We start from the raw sequence: 22,680 nt of genomic DNA, 5'->3' as shown, positions 1-22,680 counted from the left end.
TGCCCTGCTTTCATTCTGAAACTACAAAGGAAAATACCCACTAATGCATGTAGGCTGATTCCTATTGATTAATATGCCAAACAGACTCATTAAATTCTGGATGCATCTAAAATCCCACAGAATCACTGCATTTTAAACCATTACAAACACAAGAACTGAACCCGGGAAAAAGTCCCCTCAGGTCAACTGGTTCTGAGACTTACTAACCTGGGGTGTGTTTCCCAAAAGCATCGTTAGCCGACTCACACCGCAAGTTCCGTTGTTACTAACATAGTTAAATGATTTGGTGTTTTCTAAAACCATAGTTCAAACGAACATTCGTAAACTGCATTGCAAACTTGTGTGGTTGGAACGGCAGCTCGAGCTGTGGTTACAAGCATAGTTTCTTGTTTTTAGGACATGTGGACTTAAAAAATCATTATCTTAAGCAAAATAAGCAAGCTGACATTAAGTACAATGTATATCTTTTAAATGTCATTTACATATTTTAGTTTGTCAATAGATTTTAAGCAACATTGTTGAAGAGTACGCATGTGCTCTGGTACGTAAGAACGAGCCTATGACTGAATCTGGAAATAAAGCAAAATAACTGAGAAAAATGAGAATTAATCCTCAGATGTCTGTAATTTATAGCAGAAAATCTAGCATTAATTCGATCTCAAACGGGAAACAGTCGTGACTAGCTAGTTGATTTGTTCAACGATGCAGCGTACTATGGTAGTTCAGCAGCGACGGTTTGTTTGACTAGTGTGATTGCTCCGTTCTGCGCGGTTCCTTTAGCCGTCCCTGGCCGGCTTGGAAGAGGTGGGCCAGAGAAAGGTTCAGTTGGGCTCGAGCGCTGTACACATGCAGTGTGAGCACTAACCGTGCCGGAGCACGGAACAGCTACTACTTTTGTATGCACTACTGTTATCATTACGAAGGCAAACATCTTTATTACTTCTTTGATAGTACACTTTTCAATTAATGTAATTAATTCGAGTGTATTTGGGTTTATAACGGGTCTGGTTCTCACATTATTGATGAACAGGAATTGTAGTTTGTGAGTAAAGCTGCAAATTCCTCCATTAACGTCAGCTGCCTTCGTAATAATCCTCTGATACGTGCAAGTGAAAATCGCTGTGCGGCATAAATGATAAATCTATTATTAGGCAGTATCTTAGTGAAAGTGCATTTCTTTCTGTTTTCTTCCATACAAAAATTTGCATCGTATATGACGCAAGCGTGCTCTGGCCCGGAACATTAAGTGCAATATGAGTGCAGGCCAGCGGGGATTGGGGACAGAGGAACAATCGCGCTTGGGTTTGGTTCAAGGCAGCCGTGCCTAGTGTGAGTACACCCTAACTCTACTGACACTAACCACTATACACATTCCAAGCATTGGCAATATTGTATTATTTACAGTCATGCCAATAAAGCAATTCCCCTGTTTTGGTGTCTCTTGGACCTCTGCCTTTGGGCCACAGTCCTTCAGATAATAAGAGGTTAGCATGGTTCAGTATTTCATCAAAAATGACTTCAACCTGTGCAAAAATGTTCCAACCTGACAGAACAATTTTGTTTATAGCCTACTTTTTCAATTTTTGACACTTCATTTGAAATCTTAAGATGATAACAGATGTGGTGTGTGAAATAATCGTGCTCTTCCCTTCTGAGAAAACCAAATTAGACTGTTGTGAACTTTCATGCTGCTCCATTGAACTTGGCATCGTTGCTATTTTCACCTAGATTGGAACTGTCTGTGGATCAAAATAGATCAGGAAATATTCTAAAAGGATCTATCTTATTGTACCCAACTTTTGTTAATTGGATCTTGATTAGAACTTAATTTTTGGAACTGTGTTAAATTTATGGGACAAAAACATCTAAATAATAGAGATGCAAGAGCAACTCTAAATGAAATGGAAGTTAAAGTTATCCTAATAAAACATTCTGACGCTCAGGAAATGTTAGGGTGTGCCTACGGAATTCATTGGTAATGCATTTCTGCATCTCCTAAATATAAACTCAACAACTTAATGAGACTGAACTTCAGACAGCTCTAATTGTGTCTGGTAATTGTTGCACTCACGTGGTGACCCTCTCAATTTAACTCTCTTGAGTGGTGATCACCCATTGCAGAAAATCCAGATGAACTCTGAAGATGACGTCAACTCTCTGATTAGGTTGAATAACAGGTTCTGTCCCATTAGTTGATTCTTAAGAAGACACTTCCCAAAACCTCTTTCCAGAGCATGTTACTTACTGCTTAAACATATCTGTATTGTCCAAAACAGCCCGTTTGAAAGAATAGTACACACAAAAAATTAAATTCAGACCCACTTTATATTGTATGTGATAAAATGTACTTATTGTGTACATATTTTGTTACATTGTACTTACTTTTAATTACACGAGTAATTACACTTTTGACCCTAACCCTACATAACTAAACGTCAAATACAACAACACAGTACACAATGAGTATTTCTTCCATGAAATTCAACATTAGAATTTTAGATAAAGTTTTTAAATATAGAAAATTTTAAATAAACTGCTATTTTCCATAAAATGGCAGTTCATAACGACCATGTCTGTCAAGCTCATGTCTGACAGATGTAGTCCATACACCTTTCTTATTCCAAGTCTTCTGAAGCCATACAACAGTTTTGTTGGAGGAGCAGACCAAAATTTACCATGATCCTTCACCATAGCTCCATTCTGCATATTCAAACTGGCACACTGCATTCAATTAGGAAACACACAAGAAACAACTTTGCGTTTGTGTGCCATTTTTAAATCTAAATGTGAACACAAGTGAGATATCAGAACTTCACCAGAGGGAATTTGTGAATAACAACACATTTTAGTCTATTCCTCACAAAAGCTATTATTTGACTTGACTTGATTTATTTGATTCTAATGATTTAGTGTGGTGCTTTGTTGTCCTTTTTGGATCTTGACAGACATGGCCATATTTATTAATAATAATAATAATAATAATAGTTATATATAATTGTATACTAGCATTGCAAATAATTGTTTGATGATGATGATGATGATGATGATAATAATAATAATAATAATAATAATAATAGTTTTTATTATTATTATTATTAAACAATTATTTTCAATGCTAGTATACAATACCATTTTGGTAGCTTCCTCTCCAGTCAGAAGCACAACAGAAACATCATCCTTCCCCACCCACACTAGCTTACTGTACACCATGATGCTCATTAGCTCCTAGCATTTGACAGCCAGCTCCACTGAGAAAATGTAGGATAGCAATGGTGATGGCTATTTTTATTGTTGTTTGCTGCCTCATTGTAGTGTTTCTGATGGCACACAAGATGCATATAGCTTTCCCAGGTTATGAACCATACTAAAACTTATAGCCAGAGTAAATGGATTAGAAGGCAGCTCCTTCCAATATACCAATACCTGCCTTGATAAAAGAGCTGTGAGGAGAAGCTTAGAACCTTAAGAAGTCTTGCTGATCATATAAAACATACTCTCTAAATCTCAGAGACTCAATATCTTTTAAAACTTTCCAGAGTGGTAAGAGAAAGCCATAAAAGCCCATCTGGTGTTGCATGGTATTTCATAATAAGCTTTACAGCAAGAGAGCAAAACTGAGTTTGGGTTTATCAGCATGTAAACATAGAAAAATTTCATCATCACCTCAGAGGTAGTTTGGACTGACATTTAGCACCATGTGCCATAGACATATTTTTCACTCTCTTTTAATGGTGAATCAGCCATTAATTCATATATCTAATAATTTACTTACCTACTATGTCTTTAGACTGGTAAATTAACCATTAATTAACCATAAATTAACCACAAACAGAAAGGGGGAACAAAAAAAAAAAAAAAAGGATTTATACCATCATCTAACATTTCTAAAAAAGTGCATGTCTACTAGGTGGTAAAACAGAAATAATATTTGCCTATTGGGTTTTAATTAGGTTTAATTACAAACTAATTAGGACCTAATTAAATCTATTTCAGGGGAAATCAGTGGGGTTCCTGGACCCCAAACACACTTAAAGTTCTGCTACACAGCAGTGATGCTGTTGTGTACAAACCAGAGCCATGACCACCACTGAGGGTGACAGGTCCCCCTCCACTTCATTACGCACCGCTCTGTTGAGAGGATGAAAAAAGTTGAAAAAAGTTTCTTAAGCTGGTCTAGCAGCACTCATCAATGTCAAAATGATTGAGATGGCCAATTAAATCGGACTTTACTGTTAGCAGAAGCCGAATCCCAGTGCGACACTTCAGTTTTAATGATGAAAGATTGTGAGGTACAAGTGCATGAGTGCTTCCGCCATTTAATAATGAACATTAAAATAGCTGCTCACCTTTAAAATAATGTTTGTCCTGAAACTAATAAATGCCATGAAGACATTCACAAATTCTGTCCCTTAGTATATAATCCCTTTCTTTTCTTCTTTAGTGTTATTTGCCTAGTTTGAACAGCCCTGGTTGTGCTGGATATACACTGCTATTGCTGTTTGGATTTAAATAGGCAATTGCTTAAGAGTCTATGATTGGATCATTATTGCAGTGATTATTATGTTTCTAGCATGTTGTATGTTTGGCAACAGTTCTTCTAACCCTAATTGATGGCATGTGTAGTTTTTCATTTCTTAAAACATTTCTTCATTTCCATCTAGAGGTGCATCAATTTTTGTTCAAGATCTTGTATTGACAATGCAAGAGGTGAGCACTCTGTAAAGTCTCCTCCAGCACATCCCAAAGACTTTCAGTGAAATTAAGGTCTGAACTCAGAGGTGCCAATTCATGTGTGAAAATTATTCTTCATGCTCCCTCCCAAATGTTCTTTCACAGTTTCAGCCTGATGAAACATGGCGTTGTCATCCTGGCCGTGATGAGTCTTCTTACATGGTTAAAAAAAATGAAAAGCTACACACTCCATCAATTAGGTTTAGAAGAACTGTTGCCAAACATACAACATGCTAGAAACATAATAATCACAGCAATAATGATCCAGTCACAGACTCTTAAGAAGTTGCCTATTTAAATCCTATAACGGCATTTTTTTTTTTTTTTTTTTTTGCCGAGCAGTATATATTACTCTCATCCTAAAAAGCTGAACTTGATGACTGATGGGGCCTGGTTTGGAAAGACCTGCTCACCGGAGAAGCCAAAATTCTGCCACAATGTCACGATTTCCCCTGTGTTCTGTTTTAGGAATTTAAAATGAATTTAAAGTGTATTTTCTGTCTCCGTTGTGTTCACTTCCTGTGTTTAGTTCCTGTTTTACTTTGTTTCTATAGTAACCTTTGTTGGATTCCTTGGTTATTAATTACCTGCACATATGTCTTGATGTGTCTACCCTAATCCTTTACAAGTGTATTGTAAAGCTGTTGCATTTATGTTTGGATTATTGTCTCCTTCCATTCCTGTTTGGGTTATCTTATTGTTATCTTCTTCCCAGTTTGGATTATCTTTGTCTGTGTGTTTGTTTTATAAAACTGCTGCAACTAGATCATTGCTTCTCCTCCTCCCTGCTGTTACTGTATCACTGCATACTGTATGTGAAAGGAAGTACATCTTGTTACAAAACGATCAACAGGGAAGTTTTTACAGAGATACAGGAGCATATATCTTATGGATATATTTTAAAATTGCATTATCATTTTGCAAATTCATTTGTGGTGAACATTGCTGTAAGGTGCTTTTTGTTTTATAGACTTTTAGTTTGTATCACCTTGGTTTCCTGTTCTGCTTCCTGTTTCCTTTATTTGTTGCTATAGTTATTGATTTAACTGCACACCTGTTTTTAGTCTGCTTGTTATCCTGCATATTTAAGCCCTCAGTTTTTCTCAGTTCCTTGCCATGTATTGTCTTTGCTTTTGTGAAGCTGTTGTGTTTGTCCCGGCTCCTGCGTGTTTTGCTTAGTTTGGATTACCATAACTTATTTTGTTTGTATAATAAAGTTAAGCTGCATATTGGATGGATCCACATCTCATCTTCTTGCCTGCTCTGACTGTAACAATTACAGGGTACATTGCAGTATAATCCAGGGGTACACACACACACAAAAAGAAGAAACAAAGTGTAGAAACAATTTTTAAGTAAGAAACTGCTAGTAATTTTCACAAACAATTACTAAGAAACAGCTAGTACTACATTGAATTAAACATGAAATTCTGAAGTACAAAAACTGAAAAAGTATTTTCTTGTAAAATGTACTTGACTAATCTTTGCTAAACTTCATTTTTTTCCCCACAGTGTAAGACAGGGTCAGTTGTAATACCATCAGTTTTAACCACTCAGAAATTAGATACATGGATGAAATTTCTATAATTCATGACCACCACCAACACCAAGAAGAAAAAAAAAAATGCTAGAGTTAAAGAACAAAACTTTTTTGAGGTAAAATATATACATTTCACATCTGGTTTTGATTATATCAAAATTTGAATAAATTGTCCAAAAACACTGAGTTACAAACATTAAAAGCAAAATGTGTCACATCCATCCCCAGTCTTCCAAATTCTGTCACCTGCTTGGTACTTTCTCATATATGTTTGTAGCTTACTTATGCATGCTTTGCATTCTGAAATGCCTATGCAAAAAGTATCTTTGTCGTTTTGAATGTCAAGAAATTATTTGATAACCCAAAAAGTAACAGCATGCAGGCTTGGAATGACATGAGGGCTTTTTTAGGTGAACAGTGCCTTTAAAGAGTGATTGAAATGGTTCATTTAAATGCTGTTTTGTTCCGCAGAGTCCCAGTGTGCTCTCCTCTGTCATTATATCTGTACTAGTCTCTGGGGTTTTCCTTAGACCTCAGCTCCTTAACACTCATTTTTAACCTGATGTGCACTCTTGCTTTTAACGTTACATCATCAAATTTTAAAGCCAGTCATGTAATATTAACTCCCAAAAGATTTAAAAAAATATGCCCTAAAATATCTCATTCTTTCTTTCCTATCTTTCTTCTTTCTTTGACTGTCTTATATTGTCTTTAGACCTGGTAATTCATCTATCTTCTCTGTGTTTATGGTTTGTTTTTTTCAGGACTACACATTGACTATGTATTTCCAGCAAGCCTGGCGAGACAAACGTCTGTCCTATTCTGAGATTCCTCTTAACCTGACTCTGGATAACAGGGTAGCTGATCAGCTGTGGGTGCCGGACACATACTTCCTGAATGACAAGAAGTCTTTTGTACATGGTGTAACAGTGAAGAACAGAATGATCCGTCTCCATCCAGACGGCACTGTGCTTTATGGGCTCAGGTAACAATCAAAAAACATCTATTCATCACCTAATAGCAATTTATTTTAAAAATTACAAACATTTCATTTACTATTTTGCCAAAGCATCATAATCCCCATGACAGAATTCACACAGCAGATGCTTTTGATTTCGCTATAAATCAATGAATCTACAACAACCTTTTCTTTTGTTAACAATTCTGACAGTTGCTCTAGAAGTGCGCAACACCAAAATGATTGAAATAGACAAGACTTATATATGTGATACAATTACAACATCATGTGTATAATTAAAGGAACAAATTAATTAAGATGTGGATCATATCTGACACTGCTACTACAGTGACTGTTCTGAGCAGTCCATGATGGAAATCTCTTCATTGATTTACTTTAGGAAGGATAGGAGGCCAGCAGTACATGGAAGTTGGAAAAAAATATTGATTATAAAGGTGAACAGGATGTGAAAGTTAACTTCACTTACAATATTGTGGTCGAAATAAATTATGAGAAGGGTTGTGAAAAAATGCAATACTGCCATCACAGAAATTTCAGTTTCTCAGAGAATCCTTACGATTACCAGTTCCTTTTTGAGGGAACTCAACACTGTGTCGTGATGTTGACGCCATGGGAATGCTTCTGTTTGAGCTGGGGTCTTAAGCATGTGTGGAAACATGCCAATTTCATTGGCCAAAGTCAAGGTCAGGTGACGTAACATAAGCATATCATCAAGATAAATGTCATCCGCTTTTTTGTCTAAAGGAAGCTGCATGTCTGTTTTTTTTGTGGAAGATATTGCTTGTCTACCCTGTATTGTCTAGTATGAGTGAAATATGGCATATAGAAAAGAGTATAAGCAATATGTGCTGCCATGCCATGCCATGACCATATCTTATGAGGGATGACGCTCATGATTTGTTTGTTTAAAATTACATCAGGCCTGGTAGGTAAGGCCTATGAAGCTGCAAGTCAGGCTGGTATGTCCCTGCACATGATGGCGGTTTTGCTGGTGTACTAGGCTGACCTGCTAAAAGACCTGGACACTGGCAAGGGAATAGATATTGAGTTGGTGAAACTCCGCCTAGCCACAGACTTAGCCCTCTGTGCTACCAAGCAGACAGCCTGTGCCATCATTCAATGGCTGCATCTGTCGCCACCAAGAGACATCTGTGGCTATACCTCTCCAGCATTAAGGAAAAGAAAAAAACGTTCTTGCTGTATGCCCTGATTTCACCGTCTGGCCAATTCGGCAATGCAGTCAACCCTGTTCTCGATAGGTGGCATTCCGGCTGATTTTTCCCCTCGCCAGGTCCAGGAGCCGGTGGCTTCTACAGGAGTAGGGAGGAGAAAAAGGTCAGTGTGGCTGCCTGTACCCCCCCCCCCAGCCACCCTGGCTCCATTCCGGAATCAGTGTTGTTTTTGTCCACTTGAAGTGTTTAAATTTGAGATTGAACAAGAAGAAAAGCATGTTCTCTCCTAGACAGAGAACTTGGACTTAACTATGATACAGGCACATTTGTCTCCTGCTCTGGTCGAGTCCATCCTTATTGCCATGAAAGGACTCAGGCTAGGTCAGGATATTCCTATCAGCCAATATCAGAGGCTGCTGGGTCTTATGGCATCCGCTGCCAACGTGATTCCAATGGGGCTGCTGCACATGAGACCATTTCCAGTTGTGGCTCAAGAGCAGTGTGTTTCACTAATTAGTCAATCCTCTGAAATCAAAAAGGGTTATGCACAGATGTCTTCTTACACTTTCTATGTGTTGGAGAACGGTCTGGAATGGTCACCCAGCCCTGGGGGTTTGGGAGGGCCAACATCTGTATTGGCACATAAACTACCTAGAGAAGAATGCTGTATTTCTGACTCTGAAGTACTTCCTCCCAGACCTGAGGGGCTACCATGTGTTGGTCTGGATGGACAACACATCAATAGTCTCATGTTTCACAAGTTCACACTTACATATAATTAAGTAAAGGTTAAGCATATTTGGCATGCTGTCCAGGGGGAGGTCTCCGAGCTTGGAATTTTGGCCCGAACCCAGAGTTTACTGAATGCTCTCCACTCGTGTTAATTAGGTTAATTATCTGAACATGCTCATCCTGAACTTTGTTAATAAAACATCATATAAATCATCAGGTTGGACTGTGTTTGCACCCCCTGTTCAGGTTGGCTCAGCAGATCCTGCTCTGGGCTGAAAACAGACTGCTCTCACTGAGGGCAGTCTATATTCCAGGGCATTAGAATGTGGGAGTGGAAATCCTATCAAGGCTGGGACTGAGACTCTGGGAATGGAGACACCCGGACGTGGTGGAGTTGATTTGGCAGAGGTATGACAGAGCAGAAGTGGACCTGTTCGACCCACTGTCCCCTTAATTCATCCTCATATCTCCAGCTCCGTTAGGGCTGGATGTCATGGTGCAGATGTACGCATTTTACCCCATCGCTCCTCTCCTGGGAGTTCTAGCGAGGCTTCGCCAGAACAGAGTTCGCCTGTTGCTAGTGGGGTACAAACCGCATGCATCATAGGCAAGAGCAATTGCATCAGTAATCCAATGCAATAAATGATGCTTTTGCTGCGCACCCCATAGCAGCTTTGCAAGATGTGTCTGGTGCAGCAGGCTGGTCCTCTCCACACACATTCATAAGGTTTTACAGTTTGGTCACGGAATCAACCCTAGATTCTCAAGTCCTTCTGGGTTAATCCACAGGGTCTGTGGGTGTGCATACTTCACAACCTTGGTCTGGCATTTTTCAGTATGGTGACATAGATATTAACGTTAACCATAGTGTCAATATCCTCGAAAGGGAATGTCTCAGGTAACAAGATGCTGCATTGCTTTGCCATACTTCATGCATGCCTGAGCGTGTTCTTTCAGACAATTAGAATTTGATGACATTTATTTCAGGCACCACTTTATGATCTTGATGACGTGCTTATGCTACGTCACCTGACTTTATCTTTGGCCAATGAAATTGCCATGTTTCCAACAAAAAGATTGCCAGCCACAAACTGAATTAGACTCAGACTAAAAAACGTAAAGCAAAAATATATTTATTTTATAAATGCATAGTGCAAAAAAAGTGCAAGTGAATTAAAAATCTATACCAGCAAGAGCAAGCCCAATCAAACAGCACATTGCTTTCTTCAGTGCTCACATTGCAACAACCACTAGGCCTATTTTCTAGATTACTAGTTAGAGATACTCAGCTGGATTTGATTAAAAAAGGTAGAACTCAAAAAGAGTATGGCAATTAAACATAAACATTACAAATATAAAAAAGCAGAAAAATCATATAAATATTGTAAATATGAAGATGATACAAATAATCCAAACAATCACCACATATCAGTGAAAAAAAAAAAAAAGAAAAACAATAAAGTTCCATTTCTTTATTCATACCATTAGTGAATTATGGCCTGGTTTCACAGACAGGGCTTATATTAAGCCAGGATTAGGCCTTAGTTCAATAAGGACATTTAAGTAGCTTTTAAAAAAATGCCTTATAATAATAATTTACTGGTGTGCATTTTAAGACTAAACAATGGCAATGACATATTTTAAGATATGTCAGTGCCAGTTACTTTCAGTTAAAACAGCTCAAACCTGCATTTTAGTCTGGGATTAGGCTTAAGCCTTGTCTGTGAACCCGGGGGAAAGACTTAAGTTCAATAATCCAAAAGGACTTCCTTTCTAACTATTTCTTGTCTCTGTCTCCACCTCATCTATGAGGCAATATCCTCTCAATGCCAAAGAACGTCTAACAAATAATGTTTGGCGATCTTAAAATGACGATAAACTAGAGAAGTATCACCCTGTTTCCTAATGGTACTTGTGTGTTGAATAATTCTTCTGCTTAATGGATGTTTGGATTTGCCAACATACAGCAACGTACATAAACCGATGATCAATTGTCTGACTTTATATGTTTTAGATGTACGTGGATGTGTAAATGATTTGCATTTAACATATTTTGCACAATTGTAACATGGAAAATTACCCTGGGCATCAACAAGGGTAGTCGGAGAAGAGAAAAAGTTTATCCCTCAAGTTAGAGCTCCTAGAGAAAACACAAAGTGGTTGATCATTAAATACATTCAATTAATACTATTATACTGCCAGTTACTATTAATAATACTCTTAACACTTTCTTCGCCATTGACAGAATTTTCCTCCATTTATGGGACAATGCTGGCAACTTAAAAAAAAAAAAAAAAAAAAGAGAAAAAAAAACCCGCTGGCGGGGAAAGAGTTAATGTCAGTGCTCAATGGACTATGTAGATTTATGCATTAAATGCATGAATAGTTCGGCAATCATTATTACATATTTGGGTCTTTAGTGACCCGGATTGATTTTTCTTTAACTGCCGCAATAGTATACAAATCTCCTGATATTTAATAACAGATATAAAAGAATAAAATATAGCATATTTATTACCTTTTGGAACTTGGAAGGGTTCAATTTGAGCATATGCTTTTTACCATAATCACTCTCATCATCAGAGCTCATTTCCCCAGTTCATTAGCTTGTGCCGTTGTCACATAAGAAAAGATAATGTTAATACTTGGCTCACATTAATATCATGTATTTGCCCATGCTCTTATTATTATCCACAGGGCTATGTTTACTGTTATGTATGTGTTTTTTTTTTTTTTTTTTTTCCCCATCATTCTACTCTTGCAAGACTACTTTCGGGACTTGAGGTCATGTCACAAGGTGAAAGAAAGGCATGTTGTTGTTTTTACTAGAAATAGATCTGGTTTACCAGAGTTCGGAGGTGGCAGCAGTAGCAACTTTCCTCTCTCCCTCTCTCTCTCTCTCTCTCTCTCTCTCTTTTTTTTTTTGATTGTAGCATACGCTTCGTGCCGGCTTGTTTGGATTATTATTCTTTTGTCTCACTTTCTGTAGTATATTGGACATTTGGGGATGTTATATGTTACCTGTCTTGTGTGTGAACTTTATAGTTACTTACAGTATAGTTACGACAGTTGTGTTTTTATTCTGTTAATAAACTCTTTGCGTATGGATCTTAATCTCCCTCATTTCTGAGTTTACCCAACATTACAGGGCATTACTCTCTTTACAGCTCTGCATGGATTTGAGCTTGCGGTCTTTTCATCTCTGCCAGTGAGATCGATCTAAACTCTCAGGCATATAGACAATACGCCATCAGAGACATTACACACACACTCACACGCTACACACTATGTATGGTACTCAGTTATATTTGTTGTGCACTATTTGATTAACCCCTTTACGCACCCCTGTACGGTCGCCGACGGCCCCAGATTATTGTTGTTCAGCATTCACTGCACGTTAAAACATCACACTCTTACTTGATCTGGACAAACTGATTATCATTAGAAAGATTAAGGACTGCAGCTTCGATATTTGACCATTGTTTGTGATAAAGGTCTAGGTTGCAGTGACATTAATTTCTTAATTTATGTCAGGAGTGCAAAATAATCAGTCTGTAATGTTTGATATTTTGAATAGAATAATTTAGTTTAGTTGGTTTAGTTGTGTTCATGTAGATGCACTAGACAGCGTTCATTAAGGCTCTTAGTCCAAAAGTGCGCATATTTAGATAAATATTGATTTATTCTCACATGTTTGAAAAATATTTTGTCATACAGAATACCATTTCTATTCATTTCCCACTGAATTATGCAACCTGAAGAGCTGAAAGAGCGTACACAACGTGCTCTCTCCTGTTTTGCGCAAGTTTAAAGTGAGTTTTAAGTAAAAGCGTAATATTAATCTTTTAAATTTTGTTGTTTAATGCTAATTGTAGCTCTAATGCACCTGCCATGCCAGGAGCTATTCTATTTCATAATCTAATTTGTTAAAAGAATTCACATAAAGGTACCAAGAATATGCTTTTTATCTAGAAAGACTTCAGATAATGGGTGGATTAATGTATAGTGGGATCAAAGTGTTGATGGGCAAGCTGTGTAATGCCAGAATAAAGGCTAATAATGGCTGAATACAAATAAAAGAATAATGAAGATTAAGTCTCATTCACAGCAGAAGTCTGAAAGGTTCGTCGAGTGAGAACAATAGAACATGAGTGGAGCAGTTCACCTCGCCAGACATTAGACAATAGACTGCAAGTATGTGTTTACAGAGCAATGAAATATTTTATTAGCATCTTATCAGCCTTCTCTAAAAATGAAATGGTCTTGGGAAATGTTTCATAACATTCATAGTTTTAGAGATATCATCCTCAGATTTTAAATAAAGCATGAGCATGCTCGAAAACTCTTGAAACTTTGCACACACGTAAGAATCGTCGGCCATCATGACCGGGCACAAGTTGTCATGGGGGGTATGGCTGTATTTGAGGAGCTCTGTAATGCACCACTTCATACAGTTCTAGATCTCATCAGGCCGAACAACTTTCACACTCTAAGGCTGTTTAGGGTTGTTTGAAAACCACATGCTCTGGAATTTGATATACTTCTCCTAAGGAATTTATCCGATCACCAAACAGCATAAAGACAAGATATTGAGGCTGCAAAATTGTGAGCAGATTTTTGATATTTCGAATGGTTTGGCCATGGTGTTGAAACAAATTTATGGCTAGAAAAGGGAAACAGGAAGTGTTATAACTTCTGCATACATTGACTGATTTTGATGAAACTCTCTTGTTTGTCCTGAGCAGTTAAACTGAGCTCTGTTCTTCAGAAAAATCTCCAGGTCCCAAAAATTCTTCAGTTTTCCACCATCTTGTGCATATTTGAACCCTTTACAACAGTGACTAAATGATTTTGAGATCCATCTTTTCACATGTAGGACAACTGAGGGACTCAAACACAACTATTAAAAAAGGTTCAAACATTCACTGATGCTTTAGAAGAAAACACGATGCATTAAGAGTCGGGGGGTGAAAACTTTTGAACAGGATGAAGAGGTCCAAATTTTTCTTATTTCGCTTGAATATCACTTTTTTTTCATTTAGTACTGCCCTTCGGAAGCAACAGAAAATACTTGCATGTTTCCCGGAAGACAAATTAAATACAATTTACCTTGATCTTCAAATTCCAAATGTTTTCACCCCCCACCTATTAATGCATCGTGTTTCCTTCTGGAGCATGTGTGGGTTTGAATCCAGCTTGGATCTTGTCTTTTTTTTAAGTGATGGAATTTTAGGAGAAACATCTGAGAACAAATATTTAAATGAGCAATAACTGAGAACTCTGAGAACTGAGACTGTCATGGAGGGTCAGGCAAGGAGAAGGAGAAGTGGATCCCAATGCAGCCTTTTCACTTTATTAAACCAAATTAATGAATATAGTAACAGGCTAAAATGCAGAGACTGATTACAGATTACAGATTACTGATTACAGAAAATAAACACATTAGTTTTACATCCACATACTAGTGGGTTACCATGATCTTCACTTTAGAATAAATTATACATTATGCATTATTCACATTAATTATGAACCTGTATATAGTTCTTAGTAGTTCTCTGGGAGGTATGACAAATAATAGTTACTGATTAGGTAACTACCATATCCGTTAATCAGAGTTTATTTTTAATAATAGTTACTAGATTGTTAATAGTGCATTACTCATTTGTTTCTTTGTAGTTAATGACGGAACAGTATTCTTGTGTTACCCAAAATTTGACCCAGCTGGCAACAGATTTGCCTTTGACATGAAAATGTAACCATTAAAGAGAAACTAATAAGGTTTTATTGAAATACTGCATGCCTCTTGGGCTGCCTGTGGAAAGAAGTTGAATAATTTTATAGCCCCTCTCTCTCATCCCCTTTAGATGGACTTCAGGATCTTTTAGCACATGCTTTGTTGGCTGTGCAGTAGTAGTTGGCATCACATAACCTCTCGTGTCCTTTCTCTGGAGCAAAGAGCAATTAGCCAATTGTTTCAAATCTGCCAATTGTTATTACAAATCTGGCATATTATTGCAGAGGCCATTTAGCTCTTCAGTCATTAGAGTGCTAGTGTCCAGTGCAATCTCATCTGTCACTAAACTGTAGTTTGATCAAAGGAGTTCAGCTCATTATTCTCTCTGAGCTGTTTGGTTGTTCTCAGTTTGTCATGTTTGAAGAATATCCTCTCAGGTTTTGTGTAACCCTACTGCATCAGCTGCCATTCATTCTAAGACCCATCACATTTTCATCCCAGTAGTTGGAACTTGCACTTTGAAACCCATTTTCAAAAGTTTGCATTTTCAGGCCCCCAAAACGGCGTTGACGTGTAAATGAACGGCCAAAGCACATAAAGAAGTTTTCTGTATTTAGTTGTGGTGTCAGACTCAGTTCCTGGATGGCCACTGTCCTTGCAGAGTTTAGCTCCAAACCTTGAAACCTTCACCTGTTCAAGAACTATGAGTGAGTTTTCTTCATCTTTGCTGCTCAACCTTTACGAACTTTATGAAAGATTATTTTACAGAAGGTTTGAGTGGTGTGTGTGTTTGTGTGAGGAATTGGATGCAAGCAGAATACGGGTGCTTCTAAAGCACACTCAGAGTCATTGCGCATCTGGTTAAAAACTAAGCTCAGAATCGATACAGAATCGTTGGAGAGAGAATAGCGATGCATCGATGGATCGATTTTCTTTTTTCTCCCACCCCTAATAAACACCCTGCCTGAAACTTAAGTTAAGGCCCTATATGTCAGACATAAAATCACCTTTTTTGAGCATTGTCCTCATTATTATCATGCAAAATCCACCGGTTCATTAGTGAGGTAACTTTCTGGAGTCTGTTGTTGATTTTTGTTATTCTCTGCGGTCTGTCTGTTAATTGCAGCAGAAAAGGACTCCACAGACTGCTAGATGCTGTGAACTAGAGCAACAGTATGTCTAATATTATGTTTGTGGGAAAAAAAAAAAACAGCAAATTACTTAGCATGCATTTATTAAACGTGTATTTATTAAACTAGGCTACTAGGAGCTAATAAGCTCCTAGCAAAGTAAAGACAATACAGGACAACCAACATAATAAAACAGGGCTAAAATACACAGACAATAGCAAACTGAACAAGAAACAGGTGCACAACGCAATCAGTTACCATGACAGCAAATGAGGACATGAACACAGGGAACTGAAATGAACATGTCACAAACACAGAAGGGAACTAATGGACCAAAATAAAACAGAAACAGACTCTGACCCTGACATAACACTGCATTCACACGGGGTGTCGGCGTCAATACTTGAAGCTTGGTGCTGACGCGACCTTCATAGTGACAACAGCCAATCGCATTACTTTCCAGTGTTGTATTTGCATAAAGTGATCTGATTGGCTGACGCCTGCGTTGGCGCTTGAAAAGTTGTGAAATTTTCAACTTCTGCCACGAGCAACGTGAACCCACAGTTCAGTTCGGCAACACGTGACGTCACCCATTCGAAGTACATGAGAAGCGTTAACGCCTACGCCCGTGTGAATGCAGCGTAAGAGTTAATTTGTGATAAACACTTGGCAAAGCCTTAACCTTATTTAGATAATTGTATGGAATTATCAGATTGTTCTCATATGAGCTCTAGTGAAATGAACAAACAGTCAAATGACATTTACACCAAGAGGACATGGAACAAAATTTTTGGCATCTGTTGAAGTTATGGCAGCAAAGTGAATATTTATACTGTCTCTAAAATAAACCACATTATATATCCACGGAGATGACATTCAGAGATTTAGAGTTTTAGGGGAAAATAGATAAAAATTGAAACTGCTGTCTGTGTGCATAAGAGATTACCTGTAACGTGTATGTTGGCTCAATCCACAACAAGGGCATTTTCAAATAGATTAAGATAGGATAATGTTGTGACTAATAGGCACAGTCCTCAAACATTTTCTCATGAATAATTTATTTCCCATTGAATTGCCAATTTATCCCGCAGTTTGTAATGCTGTACCTCGAACACGTTTAGCATGTGCTAGACAGAGAATGTAAATTGTCCACTAGTAACATTTCACTGCACCTCAAGGTGACGGATACTTATGGAGGCCAATCTCATTTGTCTTACTCACAGGCTCTCTGCATAACAAGAGAACGAAGTCTATAAAAGTTCAGATGTGCAGCAGCAGGAGTGTGAAGTTATGGCAACCAGACACACCGCACGCGGATTTCCTATAAGTGCTGCTCTAAAAAGGTCACAGAAATATGCAAGTAGAAGCTGCATTTGTTAAGGTGTACATATTAGGATATTCTCAACATCAGTTCTCAGCCATCAATTGTTTCAGCCATCAGAATTCAATGTACTGTACTGTTTCATTGGATCTATTTAAACTGGCATTGGATCTGTTTTTCAGTGGCTTTCAAAATATGGTGGAGACAAAATCACGATTTGGCAGAAGAATGGTGGCTTTTTGACAAACTTCTGGTTACACCTGGCTCACATCTGATTTTATCTGAATAAAGACACAAATAATTTTGCCATTTATACAAATACAGATATTGGCTTCGCTGCAAACCCATAGTGGTAACTTCATTCTGTTCTCTAGTAAAACGATCTAAACATCCTTACAACAACATAGATTTACATTGGAAGCAAAATTGAGTAACTTTATTTAAATGCATCCTTGTTACATGTGTTTACTACAGTAATAACAGTAAATCAAACACAATTACAAGTAGCCTAGTTAACAATAAACCAAACCCTAAACCTTTAGTAAGTGCATTTTGTTAAAGCTGCAGTCTGCAAGTTTTGCCTCTTTGTCGCCATCTCTGTTTGAAACCTGCAATTGCAGTTATTTGCGGAATTATCATCTTTACGGAGGCTCCTAAAATCCAAAAGCCAATTGAAAAATCATATTAGGTTTGTGTTGAGGAAACCAGATGCTAACTGCTGGTTGGTCTACAAATTTACGTCATACCTTCACCAGAGTCCAGACCTTCCAGTTATGTGAGACTATAGGGAGACTGTAGTGTACACTGTATGTTTTTAAATGCTTAGCTTAAATGTGTAACAAGCACCAACATATGTTATGAATGATTCTTAAATGTCTTTTAGTTGTAAATACATAATAATGTTTACCTTTTAGATGCTGTCAATACATCCATATTGTATGTTTCAGCATCTAAAAATTGGTATCAAGGACCATGCAGTTTCACTGGTATTGGTATAAGTTGACTGACATTGTCATGAGCACTGACCTTTCATAAAGCAACTGACCTCTAACAAAATGCGAGTGAGAGCATTTGACTTCACTGACACATTTTGCCTCTTTACATGTAAGATCTTAAGCTATTATATGCACTCATGCTTGATTATATGAATATGCATGAGCGCATCTACTAATTAGATTGAGATATGCTCTTTATGTATAACTAATTATAGTATAATTAGCCTTACATTAGTTGAACTGTCTTGCTGAAGTAAAGAAATGCATCATTAAAATTATATGATGAGTTACCAAGTGCCTCATAAATCTGCATTAACAACAGACTGAGTATAATATTGTATGACTTTCTGCTCAAGTACATCAGAGTTTGCTGTTTTTTTTTTCTGTTACTTCAGGTCAAATTCATCATTTATGATAAAATTTAGAATTAAATATATAATTTTTTAGTTTTTTGTTCTTCTGAACTAAGCTTGGGTACACCAGTCAAAAGTTTTTGCGCATGAAAGTAATAATTTAGTTGTTGCCTTGTTTACTTGGCAGTCAGTTTGCCATTATATATAATCTGCACTGTTAATTAAAGATTGTTTGACTTGCATTGTTGTAGCCCTGCAGTAAAACAGATGGCTTTGTTGTCTAATGGGGTTTTCATAAAAAAATAAATAATAATAAAAAAAAAAAAATCAAAGTTTTTATCTGAATGATGCAGTGACAATTAAAGTCTCATGAAAGACTTCATGAATACAATAGCATAGAAAGTGTCCACTTTCCAGCATTTTTGCATTTTTTTCCTCCTTCATACAGTTTGTCTTAACACTTTCTGAAACACTTCATTATTGGACATTTCACTCCACCTCAAAGCTTAAAACAGCCATTAAACAGCCTATTTTAGTTATTTTTGAAGCGTAACTGCACAGATTTTCAACCCATTTTGTCGGTAGTATATGTAAATGAACAATTTTTACTCTTCCTCCGTGTTACTTGGACCATTTATTTGTCAGTTTTGTGTCATCTGGCGGACGTTTGACAGCTCCAGGGCTTTTGTAAAAAGTACAGATTGTACTTCTTCATTTTTTGTATCCCTGCCCATGCCACAGACATTGAGATTGACAGAGGGTTATTAACAAAATGGTTATTGTAAGAGTAGGTTTATAACTGAACATTTTGTTATACATATTGTACCAAAGAACTACTGGTATGTAAAGCTCCTGTTCAAATACAGTTTTATTTTTATAACCTAAAGGGAACCTTCTCAGAATGTTCCCTGCAGATTATTTTTAGGTTTTATTTTTTTATAAAACTAATTAAAACATTGCAGATGTTTGTGTGATGACAAATACAGAGATTATTATAATACTGAATTAAATGTCTGAAATTTGTTTAATACAGCTTTTAATAAAATGTACAAATTAGATCAGTCAAAACACGTTATAATGATCAGATAAATCCAATTTTATACCTAAAAATATTAAGCCAGTGTTAAGCATGGTGTGAAAAGAATACAAATCATAAATACGTGGGTTTGTTTGCCCTTATTTTATTTTCATTAAAATGTCTTAGGTTGCTACATCTTGGTGTTGACACTATGGGGAAATGCCCTTTGGAGTGACTGTTGTCTGAGCATGTGTAACCTGACCTCTAACTCACCGTCATCTTGTTCCCTTTCGAAAGGGAACTCGCACTGCGTCTAGTGTTATAGGGAAGGCCTCCGTGGGAAATGGTGTCTGAAACGCTATCAAATCACGCCAATCGTATTGGCCGGCAACAGCCTATGACGTCACTACTAGTGCGACCTGAACGCACATAAGGGGTGCCTAAAGAACAAGTCAACCTCTTTTGGTCTTCAGGGACTGTTTTGTCTAAATGCTGTTCAAAACGGTGTTTTAGGTAAGAATTACTTAAAACTTCAGTAATATATATATATACTTATATATTGGGGCTTGACATTACCCTGTGGTGAGTGAGCTGGCTTCCTCTCGTTTGAGAGTCTCTATTCGAAGCCACCACTTCATTGAGCTCCAGGTGGTGAGTTCACCTGTGTGTTGTGAGCCGGCCTCCTTTCTTTAGAGTTGTTAGGCTGAAGTCTCCACTCCATTGAGCTCCAGGAAAGTCATGAGTGCGTGTGTATCGGCCCTTCTTTTTGGGCCGCCCCTATATCTGGCCTAGGTTAGTACTCTGGGAGTGTCTTTTAGACAGAGGCGGTTATGCTGTAGCTTTTCCGCCTCCTAGCATGCCGTAGCTCGGAGTAGGCTACTCCTAGGAGAGCCTCTCCAGCTTAGGACTGGCAGCTAGTGATCCTAGTATGCCTCCTCTCTTTGTGAGAGTCGTCCCTGGTGTGGTTTCGCCTTCTGCATTAGGCGAGTAGCAGGCTTTACGGCCTCCTTAATTTGCCTAGGTTGAGCTGGGGCTCCTCTTGATATTAGAGTAAAAGCGCTATGCTGAGCTTTAGTTCCCTATTGGTGTTAGGCACAGACAGATAGCCAGGTGTTGTAGGCTTTCGTAGTATGCCTCCACGGTGGTTATCCTTAAGAACTGTTAGACTTCCTCTCATTTAGAGAGTGGAAAGCACTATGCTGAAGTCTCCGCTCTCTAGAGCTTTGGTAGTAGCTTAATCTGGTTCGAGCTTAGAGCAATCTCTCAGCCATAAGCTCCTTGATTATTATCAAGTCGCGAGGTCGAGTGTTGCAGGCCCCTCCTGTGGAATTTCTTCCTGTTGAGGCCTCCATTCCTCCAGAGCTGAGCTCAGATGGTCGTTCTTGTCTTGGAGCAAGAGGTTTGCTCAGGCTTTCACCCTTGAGCCCTTTTTCGGGTTTAGCTCACTTCGCTCTCAGAGCTCTGTGCCCCATATTGCCCATCACCAGTGATGCTCAGGTTGATCGTATCAAGTACTCCCTCCTTTCAGGGTGAGGTGAGCATGCTCCCTTAGAGCTCGAGCATTAGCCCCGTGCCTGTGGCTGTGTTAAGCCAGAGTGGTAGGCCCTATCTGAGGCCTCCTCGTAAGCCCGGTCGCATAGATTTGTACTCCTCTTGTTTTAAGGGTAGAAAGCTTTATGCTGAGTACACGGCTCGTTATGGCAATGTAAACGAGTATTCCAAGCCTGCAATACCTCTAGTGGCTGTTTCTGCTGGAGTTTGATTTGCGACCATGTAGTTGGCCCTCCTTAGGTCTCCTTGGGAGCGATCCTCCAGGTTGAGCTAGGTTCCTGAGTGTCCTAGTTGAGCAGATGGTTATCAGGTAGCCCAGGCTCCAGTGGAGCCTCCCTGATACTAGCCCTGGAATTCTAGATCTGCTAGCAAGTAGTTGGCCCTCGAGCGGGCCAGCTGGAAGGCGATCCTCTGGGTCGAGTAGGTCCTTAGCACTTCCAGCTAAGTTTGTATCCTAACTCCCTAGAGTTATATCAGAGTGTAGGCTCTTCAGGAGTCTCCCTGGCACTTGCGTTGAGCTTGGTCAATACTTGTCTCGGTTGAGTCTAGTTTGTACCCCCCTCGCACTGAGGGTCGTTCCTTAGAGTACAGCGCTCCCGAGTTCTGGTCTGAAGGTCGAAGGTCTCTTGTGAGACCTCCCTGGTAGATCAGTATTTTAGGGTGTAGGTACTCCCCTCTCTTGTGTGGGTCGTCATATAGAGGACCTTGCTCCCTGAGTTGGTCTTAAAGGTTTAAGAGATTCTTTTAGTAAGAACTCCCTTGGTAGATCAGCTCTGGTTGGAGCTGGAGGTATGCCTCTCTTTAGGGACCCTATGTAGAGTACTCAGCCTCCAGAGTGCCTTGTTTTAGAAGCGCTCTGTAGATCCTAGGTTGAACGGAGGAACTCCCCTCGATTGCAAGGGTTTTAAGTGCTATGCTGAGTCCTGCTCCCCAGGATGACCGTCTCTACGATCCGGTCTGAGTTGGTTACTGCCAGTTTGCAGTCCCTCTTTCTGGACGCCTCCTCTGGAGGCAAGTGCTTTAGAGACTCTGTTTAGGTAACAGACAGGTTGCTGGCCAGACTAGGTTACTAAAGTAGGACCAGGTCAGCCTCCCTGGTGGCATTAGGGGTAGACTATGCTCCACTGAGAAGTGACTGGTCGGGGCGCCCTTTGGCTCCCTGGCCACATTCCCTTAAAAGGACCCCTTCTGTTTGAAGTTGTTGGTTCCAAACCTTTGAGCGGCCTTGTTAGGCCCCTGGATATTTCTTGTGGGCCTCTTTGAGGCTTATAGACCCATAGGAGGAGTGATTTTGACATTTCTGTTGAAATTGTCAATCTGTTTCTTGTCAGCCATTCTTTTGCATGCACTCCTCTCAGCATGACGGTGTTGGTATTTTGTTCCTCATAGCGCTAGATGCAGTGCGAGTTCCCATTCGAAAGGTA

The 22,680-nt window shown here is 38.7% G+C and overlaps 1 protein-coding gene across 4 annotated transcripts in view; it reads left to right on the top strand.

The window, feature by feature from the left end:
* Positions 1-22,680, top strand: part of LOC127503994 (gamma-aminobutyric acid receptor subunit beta-2) — a 117,128-nt gene that overhangs the window by 37,045 nt on the left and 57,403 nt on the right. For all 4 annotated transcript variants that reach the window (XM_051878289.1, XM_051878288.1, XM_051878291.1 and 1 more), the window contains exon 4: positions 7,036-7,256. In XM_051878289.1, the coding sequence (XP_051734249.1) occupies positions 7,036-7,256 (221 nt within the window). The remainder of the gene's footprint in view (positions 1-7,035; positions 7,257-22,680) is intronic.

The sequence above is a fragment of the Ctenopharyngodon idella genome, chromosome 21 (genome assembly GCF_019924925.1).
Source record: "Ctenopharyngodon idella isolate HZGC_01 chromosome 21, HZGC01, whole genome shotgun sequence".
Classification (NCBI taxonomy): domain Eukaryota; kingdom Metazoa; phylum Chordata; class Actinopteri; order Cypriniformes; family Xenocyprididae; genus Ctenopharyngodon; species Ctenopharyngodon idella.
Note: the sequence above shows the minus strand (reverse complement) of the source record. Positions and strands in the feature narration are given on the sequence as shown.